This window comes from Bufo gargarizans, chromosome 8, assembly GCF_014858855.1.
Source record: "Bufo gargarizans isolate SCDJY-AF-19 chromosome 8, ASM1485885v1, whole genome shotgun sequence".
Lineage (NCBI taxonomy): Eukaryota > Metazoa > Chordata > Amphibia > Anura > Bufonidae > Bufo > Bufo gargarizans.
Window position 1 is genome coordinate 75,663,631 of NC_058087.1, and position 24,719 is coordinate 75,688,349.

At 47.1% G+C, this 24,719-nt stretch overlaps 1 protein-coding gene across 2 annotated transcripts in view; it reads left to right on the forward strand.

Moving 5' to 3' along the window:
• The window catches only part of ORC2 (origin recognition complex subunit 2), an 88,624-nt gene that overhangs the window by 58,142 nt on the left and 5,763 nt on the right, over positions 1-24,719 (forward strand). For both annotated transcript variants that reach the window (XM_044304269.1, XM_044304270.1), the window contains exons 10-16: positions 728-837; positions 1,603-1,735; positions 13,837-13,933; positions 17,520-17,666; positions 20,249-20,420; positions 21,211-21,272; positions 21,772-21,890. In XM_044304269.1, coding sequence (XP_044160204.1) covers positions 728-837; positions 1,603-1,735; positions 13,837-13,933; positions 17,520-17,666; positions 20,249-20,420; positions 21,211-21,272; positions 21,772-21,890 — 840 coding nt within the window. The remainder of the gene's footprint in view (positions 1-727; positions 838-1,602; positions 1,736-13,836; positions 13,934-17,519; positions 17,667-20,248; positions 20,421-21,210; positions 21,273-21,771; positions 21,891-24,719) is intronic.

Genomic DNA, 24,719 nt, shown 5'->3' on the forward strand with positions numbered 1-24,719 from the left:
TTAAGCCACATTCTTATCAGTAAGAGAAGAACTGAGCTATAATGAGTGTTTGTAAGATCATAGATAAGAAGCCTGTCCGCTCCCTGCCTGATGGAGCAGAGTGAAAAATCTGAACCAGCTACTAAATAAACTCAAAGCTGTGCAGGGAAAACGGCTCACTATTTTTAATAAAGACCAACTGAAAAAAAAAAAAAAAAAAGATTTTTAGTTGAAAATGAGTACAATGCAATAATTTAAAAAAATTGCCACCAAAGGTAGCCTTTAAGCTGGCCATACACATACAATAGCTAATGGCTGTCTCCACCAATCTGCCTATTTCCACCAAGCACTCAAGTTTTTTGCAGTGGAGGGAAAATAATTAAAATCTAACATTTCTAATTCTAGTTTCCCTAGACATCTATTACTTAGAAACAGTTCAAAGGGTGCCTGACACCTCAGATTGTGACGAGACCATGTATGCGGACAGCTTTAGGCACAGCACTAATTTAGTTTGCCTACTATCATCTTCATCAATTCAGTCTATCAAATAATACAGTGGTTCCACAAGGGCACTCTGCAGTGAATAGATTAAGGCAGAACACAGCAAGACTAGTTATCAAATACCGACTGCTTGGCTCAGAGAAAATCTGTTGGTTCCATGGCCTCAATTAGTCATGAAGGTTTTTACAGTGACTTATATGGCAGTTTTTTTGGGATATTGCAGTGTTCTGTTGTGTTACTTCTATAGGAGACATTGCGGAAGCTCCTGGTCCAGTCTCCCTCCGTGTTTGCCAATGATCTTCACAATCTTAATGAAAAACATGAGGCGTTCTTCTATAAGTGGATGCTGCAGCTTCAGTAAGTGGGGAAAAAACTATATTTTAAAGTCACTCTTCTGTCCAAACCTAAATTTCAACTATACATGACACATGCATAGTCAACATACCTGGTGCCTTCTGTTACTCACATGCTACCTTTGCTCTGCTCCCCCGTTAGTTTGCTTTTTAAGATGCCCACCGCCCTGTCGGACTTCCGCATGCAGATTGCTGTATGAAAGTCTAAGGCATTCCCTGCACTGCCCTTGGATAGACGAGCACTATTAATGTGAGTCTAGAATGGAGGAATAATGGGAGAAATGGAGTGCAGCAGATACGTTGACTATATGTGACATGTATAGTCACATTTTAGGTTTGGATTGATTTAAAGGGGTTGTCTCGGCTCAGACATTGGTGTAGTATCACTAGAATCAATGTCTGATAGGTGCGGGTCCCACCACTGAGAACCACTCCTATCTCCAGAATGGGACTCATGCAGGTAATGATGTTTCAAAAATAGCCGAGCACTGGTTTGGCTACATCCAGCAGTCCTGTAGAGGTGAATGGGGCGGCACACGCCCTGTGTGCTCTCCGTTTATTTTTATGGGACTTGTGAAAATAGCTGAGTGCGCTAGCTTGGCTGTTTTTGGAACTCCTATATAAATGAATGAAGAACATGTGTGTTGTGCTCTCCTTCACTTTTAGCGGTCCGTTCTGTAGATAGGTATACCAATGTCTGAGATGATAAAACCCCTTTAACTAATGTCTCACTCACTGTTTTGTGCTTCTTTTTCCTACTGTTTTTCAGCTTGGGCTTTAACATTGTCCTTTTTGGTCTGGGCTCCAAACGGAACCTCATCGAACAGTTCCGGACTACATTACTGCAAGACTCTCTTCACATTGTTGTCAATGGGTTTTTCCCAAGCATCACAATCAAATCTGTAAGTGGCTTTCTTTGTATTGTTCATCCAAGGACTTTGAGCTGGTTACTCTTCATTTATCAAGGTTTTTATCAAAGAAGGGATTTATAGATGAATGCAGCAGCATCTCCTATCAGAATTAAGCTACAGCAGGAGGGTGAGTAGTTTTTGCCTTGGCAACCTACAGATAGTCTCTTGTGCAAAGGAGTTTTGCAAAAGAGGCTTTTGGGGTTGTACAATAACTTAGACAACTGAATTGCCAGTTCTCCTGTGGTCAGTGTTACACTTACTGTGGGAGATGTCACTGGAGGTACCCTTTCATTACAATCAAGGATACAGAAAAGTAATTAAAGGGGAGATCCTATGAACAATGTAAAAAAAACAAAAACTGATCTTATAGCACATGAGACTCTCTAACAAAGCTAGAACCAGCCCTGTACCTCACATGGATCCAAAGTCTTTCTCGCCCAGGGGATGTGGCCTTTCTCATAGCGCGTGGCCTTTCTGCTCTCTTTGTAACTGTCACAGCTTCTATCAAAATAGGGCAAGTCGCAGTTGAATGATGGAACTGAGCATGTGCATCCACCTCCACGATGTTGCTGAGGTGGACAGAGAAGGAAAATAACAAACAGCAGGTGGTGCTATACAGATACATTTTATAGAATAACTCCTTGGCTACATCACATTTTTTATTACATCCAATGACAAAAATATTCAGGGTTGGAAAAATGTACAATATTTTTCTTTGGACAACTGCTTTAACCCTTTCAGGACCCTGCCATATTCCTCCTTAAGGACCGGGCCGTTTTTTGGAAATTTGACGTGTCATTTTATGTGGTAATATTTTTGGAATGCTTTTACTCATCCAAGCCATTCTGAGATTGTTTTCTCGTGACACATTGTACTTCATGTTTGTGGTAAATTTCAGTCAATATTTTTCATATTTATTTATTTTTTATCCCAAATTTACCAAAAAGTTGGAAAAATTCGCAACTTTCCAAATTTCAATTTCTATGCTTTTAAAACGGATAGTGATACCACATATAATAGTTATTACTTTACATTTCCCATATGTCTAATTTATCTTTGAATAATTTAGTGAATGCCTGTTTATTTTTTGGGGATTTTAGAAGTCTTAGAGGTTTAGAAGCAAATCTTGAAATTTTAGAGAAAATTTCCAAAACCCACTTTTTTAAGGACCTGTTCAGTTATGAAGTCACTGTTTGGCTTACATAATAGAAACCGCCCATAAAAGGCCCCATTTTAGAAACTACACCCCTTAAGGTATTCAAAACTGATTTTACAAACTTTTTTAACGCTTTAGGTGTTCCACAAGAATTAAAGGCGTTGTCCGAGTTTTTTTTTTTATTCTTTCTATGTTTCTAACTAGACAAATGTAACAGCTTTCCAATTAACTCACTTTATCTCCAGTGGCTAGTTTATCAGATTTCACTGAGGGTCACATGACCTTTGATGTCAGCTTCTCTCCCTGCTCTGACAATGTTCGTGCACAAGCCTGAGAGATCTGTACACCTGACGTCACTGTGCTGGCCACGCCCCCCTGCACTGCTGGCTGCTGCTTATTGCTCTTTCCCAGGATTCTTAGCCCCTTCTGCTGCACAGACTCAGGGCTGAAGTGTTTATGGTGTAGCTGCAGGCAGTGAGCAGACAAATGCTGGGCACAGGAGCTGAAAGAGAAGTTCTGCAGAGCATTGCAGGTAGGGGGAAGATCCTGTGTGTATTAGCAGTGTTATTGTACAGCTAGGACTTGTAGTTCTACACATACAACATGCTGCTGAGTCTCCCAGCAGGCAGACATGTCACTCGGGGCAGCACTTGTATTCACTCCCTTAGCAGAGCAGGGGGAGGGGCAGAGATTGTTTTTATTGCAAGTAAACAAAGGGCCAGAAGAAAAACTTGCTTAGCTTAGTTATATATTGCTGACCATCAGATTTACAGTGCTATCTTTTTTTTTTTTTCCATAACTCTGACATCCCCTTTAAAGGAAAATGCAGTTGACATTTCAGAATTTCAAATTTTTGGCAGATTTTCGATTATAATGCAATTTTTTTTTCCGGTAACAAAGCAAGGGTTAGCAGCCAAACAAAACTCACTATTTATTGCCCTGATTCTGTAGTTTACAGAAACACCCCATTTATGATCGTAAACAGCTGTACGGGCACACGGCAGGGCGCAGAAGGAAAGGAACACCATATGGTTTTTGGAGTGCATTTTTCACCGGGATAATTTTAAGTTGCCATGTCACATTTGAAGACCCCCTGATGCACCCCTAGAGTAGAAACTCCAAAAAAGTGACACCATTTTGGAAACTACGGGATAAAGTGGCAGGTTTGTTGGTACTATTTTAGGGTCCATATGATTTTTGGTTGCTCTGTATTACACTCTTTGTGAGGCAAGGTAATTAAAAATAGCTGTTTCTCGCCCATTTTCCTTGGGGGACACAGACCTTGGGTATAGCTCAGCTCCCTAGGAGGCGTGACACTAAGTAAAACTGTTAAGCCCCTCCTCCATCAGCTATACCCTCAGCCTGGAGATAGAGGCTACCAGTTTTAGCTTAGTGTCCAAGGAGGCAAGACACTCCCTGCTACTGCAGGGCTGTTTTCTCCTTGATATTTTATTTTTCTAATTTTGTTATTTTACTTTTTCCTAGGGATACCAGAGACGCATGGACCTCTCTGCTCTCCCGGGGTTGAGCTGCGCCAGTGCCAATTTATCTGCACTGCTGCCTCCCCCACAGAAGCAATAGGAGGATCTGGGCAGCAATGGCTCCCCTACATCCCGCCAGCTAGGGGGTCGCCCGCACGCCAAGCCCCTCTACCAGCTTCCTGCCACTGCGGTGCCAGTGGCTGAAGGGGCGACCCTGCTGGAAGGAACTGAGGGTGAAGACGTCGTTCGGTGAGATGGCTATTCCAGCCCATACCCCGTCCCTATTTGCAGCACCTACCCCTCTGGGTAAGGGGGGCACCCGTGGTCGCTTATTCTGAGCGCTCAAGCAGACCCTCCCCAGCTCCCCTCAGGTTATCCTCAGCAGGGGGGCCGCCTTCCTCCACGCCGTTCCCCCCACGCTGCTTTCTTCAGCCCGGCATTCTCTCTCCCTCTCTCCCTTCCCGCCGCCGCCCGCTCCGTTCCGATCGGGGGGCGGGGCTTATGCCCGACATGGGCAGATCGCGGTGGAGCTTGTTTCTCGGCGAAACAGGGGACTTGGTGGCAGAGGGTCACCCACCTGGGCAAATCGCCGCACTCCAGGGGCCTGCGGGCCCTTTATTTTCTGGCATCTGGCTTCTTCTTAGCCCTGAGAGCATTTTCGGCAGCAGGGGGCGTGGCTTACGCGCGCGTCCTGTTGGGGGCGGAGCAAGCGCTGGAGGGGGCGGAGCTTGTTTTCCCCGCGATTCTGCTGAGATTTCCCGCGCTTCCTCACTCCTGACAGGAAGCTGAGACACGGTGGGGGACTCTAAACTCCTGTGTACATCGCTCGGCTTCTGTGGGCGCTATCTGCTGGCTCACTGCTGTTGCTGCTCTCTGCTGCTGCTGATCTGCTCCATCTCTACTCCTGACGTTCTTCTGAGGCACTGGTAGGACAGTTAACCCTCTCCTAACCCTCCTGGTCATAGCTGCTATAACCCTTTGTGGTCTCTGTATTAGAGTACAACCACCTTTCAGCATGTCAGATCCCACGGGTGCCCCCAAACCCTGGTACCATGCCTGTACCGCCTGTAAGGAACTTTTTCCGCGTGGACAATCTGAGCCGCATTGCCTTGCATGTCAGGCCCCGATGCAGGGCCCGCTTCCCGCTGCGACCCCCGGTGCCTCTGAACCCCCTGACTGGGCTAGGTCTCTGTCTCAGGCAGTGGAAAGCCTTACACACGTAGTGGGCCGTCTCGTGGATAGACCGCCTCTCCCGCAGGCTGCCACAATCCCTGTCGCACCCGCTGGGACTACCGTTTCTGCCGCCCCCACTGGTTCCCTGCCTCCCAGCGAATCTTCCAGGGCCCGGCATACTCAGAAACGTTCAAGGGTTGAGCGCACATCTTCTCCAGATGCTTCGCTCTCTCCGCCATGCGTGCGAGCTCAGTCGAGTCTATCCTCTCAAAGGGATACGCTTTCTGAGGGAGAACTGGCGGATTCGGACGTGGACATGGACTCAGAGCTTCCGTCCAAATTGGCGTCCGCGGTGGGGCATCTTATCGCTAGCATCCGTGATACCTTTCAGATACACGATGACCCCCCCAGCTCCGAACAGGCCGGCGTGTCCTTTCTCCGCCCCAGACAGGCCTCCAAGGTTTTTCCCATACACGCTGATTTTTCTTCTGTGGTATCCAAGGCTTGGACCCGGCCTAACGTCCGCTTTATTACACCCAAAAAGCTGGACATTTGCTATCCCTTTCCAGCGGATTCTGTGACCACGTGGACATCCCCGCCTAAGGTTGATCCTCCCGTGGCTCGCCTGTCCAAAAGCACTACTATTCCGGTACAGGACGGATCTTCCCTCCAGTCTGTTGAGGACCGTCGTACGGAATCCCTCTCCAAGGCCATATTTACTGCCTCTGGTTCGGCCCTTAGACCGGTCTTTGCCTCCGCCTGGGTTGGTAAAGCGGTCTCTGAATGGGGTTTGCAACTGGAACGGGAGTTAGGGTCGGACGTCCCTGTTCAGGACCTCCGCTCCTTAGCCCAACTAATTGTTCAGGCCGGAAAATTCGTCTGTGAGGCCTCCCTTGATGCGGGTGCCCTCATTGCCCGTTCCTCTGCCCTGGCAGTTTCTGTCAGGAGGGAACTCTGGCTGAAGGTTTGGGCGGCGGACGCCGCTTCCAAACGCTCTTTGGCCGGCCTACCATTTACGGGTTCCCGCCTGTTCGGGACCCGTCTGGACGAACTTATATCAGAGGCCACGGGTGGGAAGAGTACTCTCCTCCCCCAGTCCAGGCCAAAGGGCGCCCCCCGTGGTCGCGCTGGTTCGTCCCGGTTTCGGTCCTTTCGCAAGACCACCGGGTCTAGACCCGCGGCCAGTTCTTCTTCCTCTGGCCCAGTCCAAGATAGGCGCAAGAAGCCGTTTTTTCGGACGCAACCTACCTGGCGCAAGTCCCAGCCTGCACGGGCTCCCACAGGCCAGCAGCCCTCTGCCTGAAGGTGCGCCCCCACCCACCCGGGTGGGGGGCCGCCTTCTCCTGTTCAGGAACGTATGGCGGGCCCACATCTCAGACGCATGGGCGCTCGAGATTGTATCTTGCGGATACAAGATCGAATTTGCGTCCATTCCGCCAGACCATTTCTTCCGATCCCGTCCTCCGCGGGATCCCGTACGAGCGGCCGCCTTCTTCGCGGCTATTCGCTCTCTAATGGACAAGGGTGTCGTCGCCCCCGTGCCTCCGACGGAAAGGTTCAGGGGGTTCTACTCGAACCTCTTTGTGGTTCCCAAGAAGGAAGGCTCAGTGCGACCGATCTTGGACCTAAAACGCCTGAACCGTTTTCTCCGACTACAGAGATTCCGGATGGAGTCTCTCAGGTCCGCAGTGGCCTCCCTGGAAAGAGGGGATTTCATGGTTTCGATCGACATTCAGGATGCATACCTCCACGTTCCGGTTGCTCCATGTCATCACCGCTTCCTGCGCTTCGCGGTGGGGGACGATCACTTCCAATTCGTCGCCCTTCCCTTTGGTCTGGCGACGGCTCCTCGGGTGTTCACCAAGGTCCTGGCCCCTGTCTTGGCCCTTCTACGTTCAAGAAGTGTTTTTCTTCTCCCATACTTGGACGACATCCTGGTCAAGGCACCGTCCTTCTCTCAGGCATCCGGCAGTGTGGACCTCACCCTGGAGACCCTGACGCGGTTCGGTTGGGTTATCAACCACCCCAAGTCTTCCCTTATCCCCTCCAGACGGCTGATCTTCCTGGGGATGCTCCTGGATACAGAGTTGGCGGAGGTCCGCCTCCCGTCGGACAAGCGTCTGGCCCTTCGCGGGTCGGTTCACAGTCTCCTCCGTCATCGCCGCCCTTCCCTCAGATCCAGCATGCGGTTGTTGGGAAAGATGGTTGCCTGTTTCGAAGCGGTGCCGTTCGCACAATTCCGATCCCGCACCTTTCAGAGGGCAATTCTGTCGGCCTGGGACAAATCACCGGGGAGTCTGGACAGGACCTTTCTTCTGCCTCCCCTGGCTCGGGCTTCCCTCAGCTGGTGGTTGCATATCCCTCTAAGGGGGAAGTCCTTCCTCCCACTGAACTGGCTGGTGATTACCACCGATGCCAGCTTACGGGGGTGGGGGGGGGGGTTTTCCCTCCCCGGTCCGTCCAGGGCGTTTGGTCTCTATCGGAGTCCAGACTTCCAATCAATATTCTGGAACTGAGGGCGATTTTTCTGTCCCTCAGACACTGGACCCATCTACTGAAGGGCCACCCTGTTCGGATCCAATCGGACAATGCCACGGCTGTGGCATACATAAACCATCAGGGAGGCACTCGCAGCGATGCAAGAGGTGTCCCTCATTCTCCTCTGGGCGGAGACGCACGTGCCGGCCTTATCTGCGATTTACATCCCGGGGGTGGACAACTGGGCGGCGGATTTCCTCAGCCGGTCCACCATCGACCCGGGAGAATGGTCCCTGCACCCAGAGGTGTTCGAAGCCCTTTGTCTTCGCTGGGGTCGCCCCGATGTGGACCTCATGGCTTCCAAATTCAACCACAAGGTCCCCCTATACCTGGCCAGGGCACGGGACCCGAAGGCATACGGCGCCGACGCGCTCGTCCTTCCGTGGCGCGAATTCTCCCTTCTGTACGTCTTTCCTCCTTTTCCCCTCCTGCCACGGGTTCTTCGGAGGATCGCGGCAGAGGGCGTTCCCGCGATTTTAATCGCCCCGGATTGGCCCCGCCGGTCTTGGTACGCCGACCTAATGTTGCTGTTGGCAGACGCACCGTGGCCACTGCCCTCCAGGGAAGACCTTCTCTCTCAGGGACCGATCTTCCACGAGCATTTAGGCTCGCTACGTTTGACGGCGTGGCTATTGAGACCGCCGTCTTAACGCGACGGGGTTTCTCCGCGGACGTAATCCGCACCATGATCCGTGCTCGTAAGCCTGTATCCTCTAGGATCTACTATCGGGTTTGGAGGTCCTATCTGGGGTTCTGTGAGTCCCGGAGCATCCCTCCTCTCCGATTCTCCCTTCCCACACTCCTGTCCTTCCTCCAGTCGGGTCTGGACCTGGGGCTGAGCCTCAGTTCTCTGAAGGGACAGATTTTGGCGCTGTCTATTCTTCTCCAGCGTCCCCTGGCCCCTCTAGGGCCCATTAAGACCTTCTTACAAGGGGTGGCTCACTCTGTTCCGCCGTACCGCCCTCCAGTTCCTTCCTGGGACCTGAATGTGGTGCTCTCGGCGCTCCAATCCGCCCCCTTCGAGCCTTTACGGGAAGTCTCCCTTCGTCTTCTGTCCTGCAAGGTCATCTTTCTTGTGGCCATCACGTCTCTCCGACGGGTGTCGGAGTTAGCGGCTCTTTCTTGCTCCGACCCTTTCCTGGTCTTCCACCAGGATAAGGTTGTGCTTCGGCCTGTCCCGACCTTCCTGCCAAAGGTGGTTTCCGCCTTTCACATCAATGAGGACATCGTCCTTCCGTCGCTCTGTCCCTCTCCTTCCCACCCCAGAGAACGGGAACTGCACCGTCTGGATGTGGTCAGGGCGTTGAGGATTTACTTGGAGGTCACCGGATCCTTTCGGCGCACGGACTCCCTGTTTTTGGTTCCGGAGGGTTCGCGCAAGGGTTTGGCGGTCTCCAAGGTGGCTATTGCCCGTTTCATTAAACTGGCCAAGGGCAGAGCTCCGCCTTTCGGCATCACTGCTCATTCCACCAGAGCAGTCGGTGCTTCCTGGGCGCAGAGGCATCGGGCCTCGGCTGAACAGTTGTGCAAGGCAGCCACTTGGTCCTCTCTGCACACTTTCACAAAGTTCTATAGAGTGCATACGCATGCATCAGCGGATGCTGCTTTGGGCCGCCTGGTTTTGCAGGCAGCGGTTTCCTGATGCTCTGGTGGTGTTCCGCCTTGGGTTTGTGGTCCCTCCCTTCTTGGACTGCTCTTGAACGTCCCAAGGTCTGTGTCCCCCAAGGAAAATGGGCGAGAAAAGGAGATTTTTGTATAACTTACCAGTTAAATCTCTTTCTCGCTCTTCCTTGGGGGACACAGCACCCACCCTTCTGTGTTTGGTTACAGGGTTATGGTTTGGCGCCCCGTTGGGTTGCTGGTTGGTTGTTCCTGTTATTGGTTGTTTTCCTTTCACTACTTGGACACGCAACTGGTAGCCTCTATCTCCAGGCTGAGGGTATAGCTGATGGAGGAGGGGCTTAACAGTTTTACTTAGTGTCACGCCTCCTAGGGAGCTGAGCTATACCCAAGGTCTGTGTCCCCCAAGGAAGAGCGAGAAAGAGATTTAACTGGTAAGTTATACAAAAATCTCCTTTTTGGCAAAGTTTTTATTTTTTGTTATTTACAATGTTACATCATGTGCTATTTTTATAGAGCAGGATGTTACGGACACAACAATACCAAATATGACAACTTTTTTTGGTTGTTTGTTTCAGTTTTTCATAAGAAAGCATATTATTATTTTTTTTGTGTCTTTATATTCTGAAAGCCATAGTTTATTTTTTATTTTTTGGGGCGACTGTCTTATGTGGGGTCTCATATTTTTTTTTTGGGGGGGGGGGGGGGGGGGTGAGATGACAGTTTGGTACTATTTTGGGGGGCATATGCCTGCCGTACATGTATCACTCAAGTCACGTCCACCAGCGCCGTACATGTATTACTGTTATGGATCATTCACATGACTGTAGGCTTTCTGCTCCATTGACTTGAATGGGTCCGCATTCGGCAAGATACGGTGCGGAGTGGTGGCATCGATCGGAAGCCTATGGGAGCACCCGGAAGAACTTCCGTGGGCTTTTTGGTCCATGTTCTATGTTTTGCTGTATATTGCGGATCACTGATTCACTCAAGTCAATGGGCCCGCGCTGTAATACGGGACTCGCTTGGCTGGTGCCCGTGCATTGTGGACCGCAATTTGCGGTTCGCAGCACAGGCACAGACTGCCTACGGTTGTGTGAATGGGCCTTTATATTGTATTTTAAAAGTGTTTTCTATTATTACTCTTGGGGATGGCCAGATAGGGAATGAGTTTACAGATTGCAAACAAACCCTGTGTGTAGTCTGACCCTGCATGTTGCTGATGACTACACACAGGGGTATGTTGGTAATCCATGGAGACACAGTGGAAGTACGCAAAACAATCACTTGATTTTTTTTATTTCAGCTGTATTAGAGCAAATAAAAAATAGTTTATAAATCTGCCTGTATCCCTTTATGGTTCCTAATGAATGGTCACATTGTCAAACAGTAGCTGTTTCTGGCAGTGGCGACTCTAGGAACAATATATAGGGGGGGCACAAAGATACCACAGTCAAAAATGGGGGGGCACAAACAAAATAAGTATATATCAATAAGATTACAAAATACGAGAGAATTGCGATATGCAGGGATACAGTTATAATAAAGCAATTTACTTACAAAAGAAGCTATTCAGTCGTCTGCAGTGCCGTCCTCTGCTTGCTTCCACGGATTCTTTCCCCTTCTTTCTGTCTCTCGTCAGTGCACAGGCGCACTGTTATGGTGGATCTGTGGAAGACACACTGTTATGGGGGCATCTGTGGATGACACATTATGCCTCTCATTAGCCCTCATTATGCCTCTCATATCAGCCCCCATATCAGCCCTTATGCCTCATTAGCCCCCATATCAGCCCTTATGCCTCATTAGCCCCCATATCAGCCCTTATGCCTCATTAGCCCCCATATCAGCCCTTATGCCTCATTAGCCCCCATTATGCCTCTTATTAGCCCCATTATGCCTCTTATTAGCCCCATATGCCTCCTATTAGCCCCCATATGCCTCCTATTAGCCCCCATATGCCTCCAATTAGCCCCCATATGCCTCCAATTAGCCCCCATATGCCTCCAATTAGCCCCCATATGCCTCCAATTAGCCCCCATATGCCTCCAATTAGCCCCCATATGCCTCCAATTAGCCCCCATATGCCTCCTATTAGCCCCCATATGCCTCCTATTAGCCCCATATGCCTCCTATTAGCCCCATATGCCTCCAATTAGCCCCCATATGCCTCCAATTAGCCCCCATATGCCTCCAATTAGCCCCCATATGCCTCCAATTAGCCCCCATATGCCTCCAATTAGCCCCCATATGCCTCCAATTAGCCCCCATATGCCTCCAATTAGCCCCCATATGCCTCCAATTAGCCCCCATATGCCTCCTATTAGCCCCATATGCCTCCTATTAGCCCCATATGCCTCCAATTAGCCCCCATATGCCTCCAATTAGCCCCCATATGCCTCCAATTAGCCCCCATATGCCTCCTATTAGCCCCCATATGCCTCCTATTAGCCCCCATATGCCTCCTATTAGCCCCATATGCCTCCTATTAGCCCCATATGCCTCCTATTAGCCCCCATATACCTCCTATTAGCCCCATATGCCTCCTATTAGCCCCCATATGCCTCCAATTAGCCCCCATATGCCTCCAATTAGCCCCATATGCCTCCAATTAACCCCCATATGCCTCCAATTAGCCCCCATATGCCTCCTATTAGCCCCCATATGCCTCCTATTAGCCCCCATATGCCTCCTATTAGCCCCCATATGCCTCCTATTAGCCCCCATATGCCTCCTATTAGCCCCCATATGCCTCCTATTAGCCCCATATGCCTCCTATTAGCCCCATATGCCTCCTATTAGCCCCATATGCCTCCTATTAGCCCCATATGCCTCCAATTAGCCCCATATGCCTCCAATTAGCCCCCATATGCCTCCAATTAGCCCCCATATGCCTCCTATTAGCCCCCATATGCCTCCTATTAGCCCCCATATGCCTCCTATTAGCCCCCATATGCCTCCTATTAGCCCCCATATGCCTCCTATTAGCCCCCATATGCCTCCAATTAGCCCCCATATGCCTCCAATTAGCCCCCATATGCCTCCAATTAGCCCCCATATGCCTCCTATTAGCCCCCATATGCCTCCTATTAGCCCCCATATGCCTCCTATTAGCCCCATATGCCTCCTATTAGCCCCATATGCCTCCTATTAGCCCCATATGCCTCCAATTAGCCCCATATGCCTCCAATTAGCCCCCATATGCCTCCAATTAGCCCCTATATGCCTCCTATTAGCCCCCATATGCCTCCTATTAGCCCCCATATGCCTCCAATTAGCCCCATATGCCTCCAATTAGCCCCCATATGCCTCCAATTAGCCCCCATATGCCTCCTATTAGCCCCCATATGCCTCCTATTAGCCCCATTATGCCTCATATTAGCCCCCATATGCCTCCTATTAGCCCCATATGCCTCCTATTAGCCCCATATGCCTCCTATTAGCCCCATATGCCTCCTATTAGCCCCAAATATGCCTCCAATTATCCCCCAAATATGCCACCAATTATCCCCCAAATATGCCACCAATTAGCCCCCATATGCCTCCAAATGCCCCCATATGCCTCCAATTAGCCCCCAAATATGCCTCCAATTAGCCCCCATATGCCTCCAAATGCCCCATATGCCTCCAATTAGCCCCCATAATGCCCCCAGCAGCCACATTTTCTATAAAATAAAAAATAAAAACACTTACCTCTCCTGCTCCTGGACGGACGCCGCCTGCCATTTTCTCCTCAGTCGACTGTGCTCTAAACTGGCGCGCACAGCGTGAGGTCACAGAGCGACCTTACGCTGTGCGCAGCCCTGCACAGCCGACAGCCGAGGACCAGGAAGTGGTGAGTACAGAGCGTTCACCACTTCCTGGTCCTTCGGTACTAATGAGCGCTTCCATAATGGAAGCGCTCATTAGTATTCACTCTGGGGAATCAGCGGGGGGGCACCCGGGGGGGCAAGGGACAACATGGGGGGGGCAATTGCCCCCCCTCGCCCCCCTCTAGCGACGCCACTAGTTTCTGGGAAAGGTGGATGAAACTGGCATTACTCTTCCGACGAGTTGTTGCATAGGATGGAAATATTCAGTGTTTCTTTTATGTAGAAGATTAACTATTCTTTGTTTCTATCCAGATCTTGAACTCCATCACAGAAGAGGCACTTGGTTACTCTGGAACTTTTCGTAGTCCATTGGATCAAATGAACTTTATAGCGCAGAAGTTCAAAGAGGGTAAATGAAGTGAGCCTTAATTTATGTGGCTTGAATGGGACACAGAACCGACCTAGAAAGGAGTGAAAATATAAACACGAGATAAGCTTGACCATAGGTGGCCTCTTCAGAAGGCCTTCAGATGGATCAGGACTACATGTATGGTAGCTCCAGTGGTGCTTTTTCTTAACGGATGCATCTGGCTCATTTAACCCATATCCATTTTATGCCGCTTTTTAGGCCACTGAAAGCTGGGTAAACCCAGATAACAGTGTCACAAAGTGCAATTTCTACAGTCTGGCACAGGTCACCCCAGTCACCTCAATTGGGTGAAACTATTTTTAAGTTTTGTTACCAGGTGACCCAAGCAGACTACAACAGGGGATCCTACAAGGCACTACGGCTTGCAATATTACCGTCAGCAGATTTGTACCCATGGCACTGGCTGACCTTTTACATGTGCACTTGGCAGCTGAAGACATCTGTGTTGGTCCCGTGTTCATATGTGTCCGCATTGCTGAGAAATGACGTTTTAACATATGCAAATTAGCCTCTAAGAGCAAGTGGGTGTGGCCATTGTTCCTAGAGGCTCATTTGCATATATTAAAACTTCATTTTTCTCAGCAATGAGGACACCTATGAACATGGGACTAACACAGATGCCTTCAGCTGCCAAGAACACAGTGTCCAGACAGTTTCCCTGATTTAAATATAAGTGCATGTCCTCCATTTCTCGGAAGCTCACGATGAAATTTTTGCAAGATTAGCGCTCCATACACAATATTGTGCAAAGTATACCAGACAACTGTACTGTATGTCTTGCTGTGAGAAGTGGTGACAGTGTTTTCAAAGGGTTTTCCAGGAGTATAATATTGATGAACTATCCTCAGGGTAGGTCATCAATATCAAAATTGTGTTTTTTTTTCGACTCCCGGGACCACTGCCAATCAGCTGTATGAAGAGGCCTCCGCACACAATACCAAGACTGATGAATGTGATGTCTCCAGCGAAGGAAGAGACTGCAGTGCTCACCAAGCGCCACAGCCTCTTTAAACAATTGATTGTTAGGGGTCCTGGGAGTTGGCCAATTAGATATTGACCTATCCCGGGGATGGGTCATTGAAGGGAATCTGTCACCCTGGTTGTGGACTATTATTTACAGTAATACATGCATAGTAATGCAGATAAGGAGTCGAGATCCCTCCCTGGGTTCCCCTGCTGTCAGTGCTCAGAACTGCACTGAAATACACAGTGCAGGCTGCAGTGCTGACTCGTGTGCGCATGCAGGTCAGTCCTGACAACGTATTTCAACACCGCGCTGACAGCGGAGGAACAGAGGGCAGTGAGAAAATAAAAAATAGTGACCTGTGCTCCATATCTGCAGTACTACTCATGTATTACTGTAGGTAATGGTACATCATCCGGGTGATGGATTCACTGATTATAATTGCTTCTGCGCCACCCAGAACTCATTGATATGGCACATGGAGTGTCTTGTTAATCACCTCCAGAGAGGGTCTTCTGTTTGTTCTGGTGTGTTTTTTTTCTCAAAGATCATTTTGTTTTCCAGCCTCAGTGTATATAAGGTATTTAATCTGCATTGCAGATGTGATGGCACAATCAGTACAAGAAGCAATTTACCCGACTAATAGTTACCAACCTTTTTTTTTAGAGCATTTGGAGTTGCATAACCACGGCAGCTGCCTGTGTGATCAGTGGCATTTCCATAATGAGTGTTCATTTTGTGCTTAAAGGGAACCTGTCACCGGGATTTTGTGTATAGAGCTAGGGCATGGGTTGCTAGATGACCGCTAGCAGATCCGCAATACCCAGTCCCCATAGCTCTGTGTGCTTTTATTTGGCAACTAAAATTTAAATTTTTCAGTTTAGGAGCCAATGGCTACTAGGCATTATATATATATTTTTTTGTCTGGAGCACTGGGGTCCAAATTGACAGAAGATGGTACAACATGAGTAGGCAGGGCCAGCAATACCACAGTGCAGCACAAAATACCGCCGCCCTCGCAGTATGCAACTATATCATCATCCGGAGGACGGCAATGCAGTTGAGTTCAGGAGGCCAGTTGTGGCCACCAGCTAGGTGCATAAGTACCTGATGCTCCTACATTGATTAATGTACCTGGCTGGTGGCCATGAGGAGGGTGGCCCCCCTGGGCACCAGCCAACAAGCAAATTTCCCTGTAGGATCCATGGCCAGTCCAATCGTGTGCATGCCATCTTTTTTTTTTTTCTATAGAATTGCCTTATTCTTGTCTGCAGGGCTGCGGAATGGACAAACAGATGTGGACAGCACACTGTGTGCTTTCCTAATCTTTTTTGCGGCTCCATTGAAATGAATGTGAAAAAAATGTGTACCAGATGCAGAAAAATTATACTGTCATGTGCATGGGGCCTAAAGAAAACATAGTAACAGGGGGTCATTTACTATCTAGCTATAGCCTGCAATATTATTACACTCCAGAAATACATCCAGGCCCCTCTTGAACTCTTAGTGAATTCACCATCACAGTCTACCCTTAGAGCGCAATATGGATGCTTCGTGTGAGGGCTCAGTAATTTACCAAGTGGACTAATCAGTATGGCTTCGCTCATTATCATAGTGAAAGTCCCTTTAGGCCACAGCATAATACTGTAGCTTTCAGAATGTCATTTACACGTTGTGGAATATTTTCCTACATAACTTTACCTCCGATTACATGGGATAAAATGTCATTGCAGGAGGCTGGTTTTTACAGACACCAGCTTGTGACCAGTCAAAGGAGCGCCAAATGAGAATACGGCTACAAATTTCCTGCATAGACGTGGCTAGAAGATAGAATTCTTTCTTAATGCAAAAACCACAACGGGGAGCTCACTTACTGTTATATACTGCATCGAATATTACAGTTGTGTGCAGTAAGCACCCTCTAGTGGTTGCTGGAGGCAGCCAACATTTTTTTATGTTTAAAGAGGTTCTCCAGCAGTATTACATTTTTATATATGGCTCACACCAGATTTAAGAGAAATTGCCAGGAAAGGCCCGCTCAGCCAATTCCTGGCGGAGACTGGTTACTACTGCGGACAGTGATTGGCTGAACCAGCCTCTCCAGGTATCTTTCTACATGTGAAACAGGAATTGGAAAGCTGGCTAATTTTTTTTATCCACTGTGAGCCATATATTAAAATGTAATACAGCTGGATCAACCCCTTTAAATCTATTTTATGTCCTGATACACAGCTCCAAATCTCCTGCATAAATAAAGTTCCAACTATAACAATATACAGCATGTAAACACTGGTGGTCTGTGCATCCATAACTCACCACATGGTGGCTGTCACACAATTTACAGCTGTGTCCTCCTCTGCTTAGGGGCTACATACGTTCACTCAGCCAGGAAAGCAATCATGTGAATAAATGACATGACTGCCCCATCTGGTGAGCCGTGGACATGGAGACAACCGTGTCCATTGTTTACATGGGTAGTCCATGGGCAGCAGGGGGTCTTCAGATGAAGAGCTGCAGTAAGGATTGAGATGATTTGCAGTTTATGGATATGTTGTGTATGTTCTGTGGCTAATGGGCAGTTCTCTTGCAATATATTTCCAGAACCATCTCTAGAACTTTATCTTCTTATCCATAATCTGGACAGTCATATGTTAAGAGGAGACAAAAGTCAACAAGTACTAGGGCAGCTGGCTTCTATCGCCAATATCCATGTTCTGGCTTCCATTGACCACATGAACGCCCCCTTAAGTAAGTGTGATGTTTTCACAGGCATTGTTACCTCTTCTTTGATGTACTATATATGTTGTATGAGCAGAAACAGCTAATGGGCAGCCATAACTTTGTATGTTCTGTAGGATACTGGTCCCATAATATATTGAGAATCTGTTGTCCTCAATGGGAAAGATTTATCAAGCCCCATATGCAACTTTTAAAATGTCATTTGTCCAATAATTTTTACACAAATGTTAGTTTCATGCCACCTTTGCCACTTTCCCAAAGGGTCAGTGATACAGGCTAGGGATCGACTGATTATCGGTTTTACCGATATCGGACGATATTTAGGATTTTGAACGTTATCGGCATCTATTTTGCCGATTATTCCGATAACATATGGGGAATAAGGATCGCGCTGCTGACGGCGCTCTCCGTGTTCCCTCAGCAGCACAGGGGAGAAGGAAGCAGTGTCTCACTCCCCCCTGTGCTGCTGCTGCCGCTGCCACCAATGAGAGGAGGGAGGACAAGAGGAGGAGAGGGGCTGTGGCCACTGCGCCACCAATGAAGATACCTCTCTCATTAACTCATATACAAGAGGCGGGAGCTGGCTGCAGAATGGGTCCCGACCTCTATGAGCGGTAGCTGCGATCTGCGGTAGTTAACCCCTCAGGTGCCGCACCTGAGGCGTTAACTGCCGCGGATCGCAGCTACCGCTCATAGAGGTCGGGAGTCGGCTATGTGATTCTGCAGCCAGCTCCCGCCTCCTGTATGTGAATTAATGCGTTATCATCTTTGGTGGCGCAGTGGGCCCCCCCAGCCAAGCCCCCCAGTAGGACGCTATTGAAGCCCTGACTGCAATAGTCGGCTCCCTGCTGCTGTGTGCACAAAGCACAGAGCAGCAGGAAGAGTGTGAAGTCCTATTCACCCCGATAGAGATCTATCAGGGTGAATAGGACAAGGGTTCTAGTCCCTAAGGGGGCTAATAGTTAGTTTAAAAAAAAAAAAAACACACGTTAGCAATAAACATTCATTTTCAGCAGATTTGTGTAGGAATTTTTATTTTTCAAAAATGAAAAAAATTCACTGAATATCGGTATAAATTATCGGCTATCGGCCTGGAAGTTCACAGATTATTGGTATCTGCCCTAAAAAAAACAATATCAGTCAATCCCTAATACAGGCGTTGTCTGTTGGTGAACAAGAAAAGGCGCACTATAGGGTGATAAGGTAAGTATTGGGCTCCAAAAGGGAGACTCGCCTTAGAAGGTCATCCTAACCTTAGGCACAACTCTAAGAGGATCATCACTGTGTGAAATGGGTTCCCAGGAACGGCTGGTCTGCAGCCACAGATGGTTTTCTTCTTTTCGGGGATGCCCGATTCCCCAAGAAGATTAGATATCGTCAGGATAGAGGAACATTCCTCAGTGCGAGAAATTAACTAGAAGATCCAGATGAATGTAGATTTCCAATATTTATTTTGCAGATATATACAACGTTTTGGGGAGTTACCTCCCCTTCATCAGGTAAAAACCTTCATCTGCATCTAGACGAACATCCCTCAACCTGTATATATCTGCAAAATAAATATTGGAAATCTACATTCATCTGGATCTTCTGGTTGGTTTTTGCGCCGAGGGATGTTCCTCTATCCTCACTTTCCCAAAGGGGTGTGGTGTTGGCGAGGTCACCGGCCTCAGCAGATTTATCATAGCTCACGCCAGTTTCTGCAGTAAAAACGCTGGTCTTGATAAATCTCCCCCAATATCTGTAACTGTTGTATGCATAGGGCCTTAGGCTGATTGTAAGGTGACCACATTTTAGCTTCTGTATTACGGCTGCGAGATCCTTTTTCAAAAATGATTGTTTTTTTTTTTTTCTACAAATGCTCATCTCCAATAATTGGCCTGATTTTCAGTCCATGAAAAAAGGACCATAAGGCTATAGTTATACAAGATTTCTATCAGGCCCAAGCCACTCCGTGCACTCTTGCTCCTTTTGCTTCTTCTGTTGGAGCCTGATCCTGTCAGTCAAGGAGAGGATGGGGGTTCGCAAAGGAAGTTCAAGGAGCCAAGCGTTGCGCGGTCCAAGCTTTGGCCCACCCTCTGTGCTCTTAACTGCTCATTTGCATATAGATTAAAAATACTTTTTCTCCAAAATGAACCAACAGTTTGCTAAGTGAAAAGTGTAACTACATTCAGCTGAGCTATTCCTACAAGGCGTTGTGTCTGCTTTAACAATGGATTTCCTGGCGGCAGGTTTTATTTAAGTTATACTAGTTTCCAATATTCGCCCTACTGTTTGCTTATGGTGTTCATTATCGTATGAAACTACACCCTAAACCATTGCGGTACATAGCCTACATCCATATCTGCAAGGAAGATTTGAATAGCCCCCAATCAGCGCAGATTTTTTCTTTTCCTGCCATGTGTCATGACACATAAGCCGTATGTGAACAGGTCCTTCTAATTTCCATATAAATCCACATCCTGCAGAAGCTGCATGCGGAGTATACTGAGTTCTATAGATGGACATTTGTTGACTTTTTATAAATCGTGGTCCGCTTTAGTTCTGACAGCCTTATCTATAAAATATATTTTATTTTTTTCTCTCTCCAGTGTGGGACCAGTCAAAGCAAAGCCTCTATAACTGGCTATGGTATGAAACGACTACTTATAGTTCCTATATAGAAGAGACATCCTATGAAAATTCATTGCTGGTGAAACGCTCTGGAGCACTGGCCCTCAGCTCGCTCACTCATGTACTCCGCAGTCTCACACCCAATGCCAGGTACAGAGAACTTCTTTCTCATCAAAACTTGCTGTCTGAAATAGTCTGTCTCTTCGGATGTTTACTAATGAGTGACAATCTGCTCGCAATGGAACCAGTTGCAAAGATTTCATTTTTTTTCTCTGTTACAAAGACCATCGCTTTAATTCTTAACTATGGCTAAAAAGGTTTTCCAGCTTTTAATGATCTGGTTTGGATCTGAGCTGTAGTACGCCAGCATGGCCTCCACACTGACGAGCTTTCTGCTTCCGACTCCGTCCATCATTGTGTTTCTGACACCGGTCGCTGATGCAAAAAGCTTGACCGGTGGAGATGCGGAGTGTGTGACCTGTCTGGAATATCCCAGTTTTATATATATATATATATATATATATATATATATATATATATATATATATATATATATATAATCTCTTGGATCATGTCCAAACGGTGAGGGAAAGGATATTGCCCGATACTAGTTTATTAGAGCTAGGCATGTATACCTGAGTTAGTCTGTCAATGACTGTCAAAAGATCTGTAATTACCTTATATTAACCGCCTTCATTAATGTCCCCTGTCCCTTTCTACTGGTCCCTAAAGAAAACGTTGCTAGGGCTTTTCTGTCTCCAGCATAAAGGGGTTCAGCACTCTGTATAAACTGATGATCTATCCTCTGGAGCAGTAACATATGCCAAAATAGATTTTTATTTTTTTATGAAAACATGACAGTTGCACTTCAAATTAATTTTTCCACTTAGACAGTTTTCATACACGAGGCCAGTAAATAACTGTAAAATGTTACTCTTAGGGGCATTTTCCGTCTGCTTGCAGAGTATCAGATGGCCAACAAAGACAACCCTTCATATACAGGTATGTATTTTGGTTGTACAATATGTATTGTGACCTGATTATTAATTAGAGAAGTTCCATAGTATACAGTGGAGTACGCCTCATGGCTCAAAATGGTGGCAGTGACCTCTCAGCTTTATTAAATTCTCATCTTAGGCATTTATGGCATAATAACAGGACATGCCATAAATGCCTGAAAGATGCAGGTCCCACTGGGATCTGCATCTCATTCCAAGAATGGAGGTCCCACGACCCTGATTTTAAATTTGAGGAGGCTGTGTTTGAATGTAGAGGTGGCCAGGTTATCAGTCGCGCTCAAAGTACTATGTGGTTTCTGTGCATGTCCTGTGGCTATATCATAAATGTCTATAATGGGAATATTGCTTTAGTTCCTCATGGAGAACTGACCCTTGTCATTTACGAGGTCATAAGCTTCCATGTTTTAAACAGCTTTTAGTTTCAATCTTGTGTCCCCATTGATACAATTTATACTTCAGTGATTTGTACATAATTTCTTTAGGTCTCTCATTTCAAGATTTTTATCAGCAATGCCGTGAATCTTTTCTGGTCAACAGCGACTTAACGCTAAGAGCTCAGCTGACTGAGTTTAGAGACCACAAGCTTATACGAACTAAAAAGGTATATTTTACGTCCTTGTTTTAGTGCACTAGAGCATTGTCTTTCTTCTTCAGTGTATTGTCTTGGATTAGGATTAAAAGTTAATGTACAATATTTTTTCATGCAGTATTCATGTCGGAAGTACAAATATAAGCATTTCATGTATTTTCCCTGGCGCCTCCTCAACGGCAGGAAACAACACAGAAGCACAGGATTTAAAAAGCCTCCTCCCCTTACCCTATTCAGTTGTTGTTTCCTGTCCTCGGGTGTGAGTGGAAGCCTCTCCTGGAGTTAAAGGCATTCTGGATTTACTATCGCCCAGCCTCTGTCTTCATTCCCCACGAGGTGGGAGGGCTAGTGCAGGGAACAGAGACGTGTCGCCTCCCTTACCTGTTCCTAGGAGTAAGCCCTGTGTTCAGGCTTCCCTGGGCCCTCGATACTCCCAGGGGAGATCGTGCGGGATCCACCGTGATGACATCATCAAGCGAGATTCCCCTTGAGCACGGGACTCTCGTATTCTGCTGCAGGTCTACTTCCGGGGCGAGACCTTGGATGGCACGGCATGTGAAGAGGGGGACGCTTAAAACTGAGCAGGGAGATATTTTGTGTCCTTCCCTCAGCTTCAGCAAACATGCTAGCTCCAGTGGACATGGCTGACTCCTCATGGAAGCCTGGGGTTCCCGCTACCTTAGCCCTCAGCCCGGTAAGCTTCCTGTGCTATGGAGATTTCTATGCTCTTAGCTATCAATGTGGCTGTCTTGGGGAAATAGGGGTTCGACAGATTTATGGTTTTATGTCCTATCTTGTACCCCTCACTTGGTGGCAGTGGTTGTTCTGTTAATCCACCCCTTGTGTAGGTGATGGTGTAATTTTGTATTATCAGGCCCTATAAAGTCTTATTTAATTTTAAGGGCAAAGAGACCATCGCATCTAAACCAACCTTCTCTTCAAAAACTAAAAAGCCCTTATGCCCAAAATGCACTGAGAAAGTGGTTACAGAGGAATCGCCATCCTTCCTTGACACTGTTAGATCCATCATTAAGGAAGAAGTAAACGCGGCGGTGGACTCTAGAATCACACCACAATTCCCGTGTCCATCCACTTCTCATAAATCCCTTTCTTCTGATATTGCATTAGATTTGGATGAGGGGGAACTTGTATCTGACTTGGACTCTGATTCATCAGATGATGGTAATGGTAAACCATTGTTTCTCCCTGAAGAAACAGAGGGTCTTTTAAAAACCATAAGGGCCACCATGGATATTGAGGAGGTCAAGGAAACCCACTCTATCCAAGATTAGATGTTTCAGGGATTAGGAGAAAGAAGGAAAAGGGTCTTTCCTATCCATAATAATATCAAATCCCTGATATCCAAAGAATGGAAAGATCCTGAAAAAGGAACGGTCGTGACAAATTCTTTCAAAAGGAAATATCCCTTTGCAGAGTCTTGATCTAATCTATGGGACAAGACACCAAAATTGATGCCCCAGTGGCCTGCATTTCAAAAAAAAAAAAAAAAGCGCTCTCCCGTTCGAGGATATGGGTCTCCTGTAAGATCCTATGGGCAAGAAATGCGACAGCCTATTGAAAAAGGCTTGGGAGACTAACACAGCCATGTTACGTCCCAGTATTGTGTCTATCTGCACAGCTAGAACTTTATCTGTATGGCTGAGTCAATTAGAAGAGCACCTATGTTTAAAAAATGCATCTAATTTCCTAGCAGATGCACCAGCAGACTTAATTAAGTTTTCTGCCAGATCAGCCGCCATCTCAAATGCTACCCACAGAACTATGTGGCTTTGCACTTGGTCGGGCGATGCAAGCTCAAAAAAATTACCTGTGTTCGATCCCCTGTGAAGGGGATAGGTTGTTTGGCTCTGTCTTGGACGACATTCTCAACAAGGCTTCTGATAAGAAAAAAGCATTTCCTTCTGAAAGTCGTTACTTTAATCAAAGGCGTTCCTTTCACAATCAGAAAAAGACGAGACTGGACCAAATGATGAAAGAAGGATCTTGAAATTGGCAGCCATCTAAAGGAAGAGGGGAAGGATTCTTCCTAAATCCTGAGAATGCCTCCCGTACTTCACAATGTCGCCATAAGTCAGGTGAGAGGCAGGTTAAAACGCTTAACATTTGCCTGGGAAGAAATAAGACCCTCCCCGTGGTTATTAACCAACGTAAAAGAGGGCTTGAAACTGGAATTCTGTTCTCCTCCCACAGATCGGTTTGTCATCAGCAAAAAAACTTCCTCAACAAATAAAACGAAAGAATCTAGAGCTAGAAATATCTACTCTGATCGACAAAAAAGTGCTCTTTCAAGTTCCAAAAAATGTATGCGACCAGGGATTCTATTCACCTTCTATTCTTTGTGCAGAAACCAAACGGATCTTTCCATCTCATAATAAATCTCAAATTCCTAAACAGATTCATCATGTACAAAAAATTAAAGCTGTGATTATGGGCAATATTAACATTAAATAAGATGACAATAACTAACGGACCGTTTCAGCAGACAAGGGGTTAAAATCAGTTTAGGCGATATGCCCCTTTCTGAGAGACAGACACAGCTACTGCAGAACACCAAACTCCCGAACTGGATACAAAATAGCACTCCAAACTAGAACCTCGCGAATAGCTGCTAGCAGACGAGCAGGAAAACTTACAATCAGCTTACACGCTTGGCAATCAGTGTCTAACAGCATACAGGGAATCCCCCCAATAACGAGACAAGGCTCCGTGTTGAGGGTCAAGCAGTGGTCTGACTGTACTTCAAGTCCAGCCTCTTTTATTCACAAAAAACAAACATAGTACTGCCCACAGGGTTTTGAAATACAACCAATCAGTGTATTA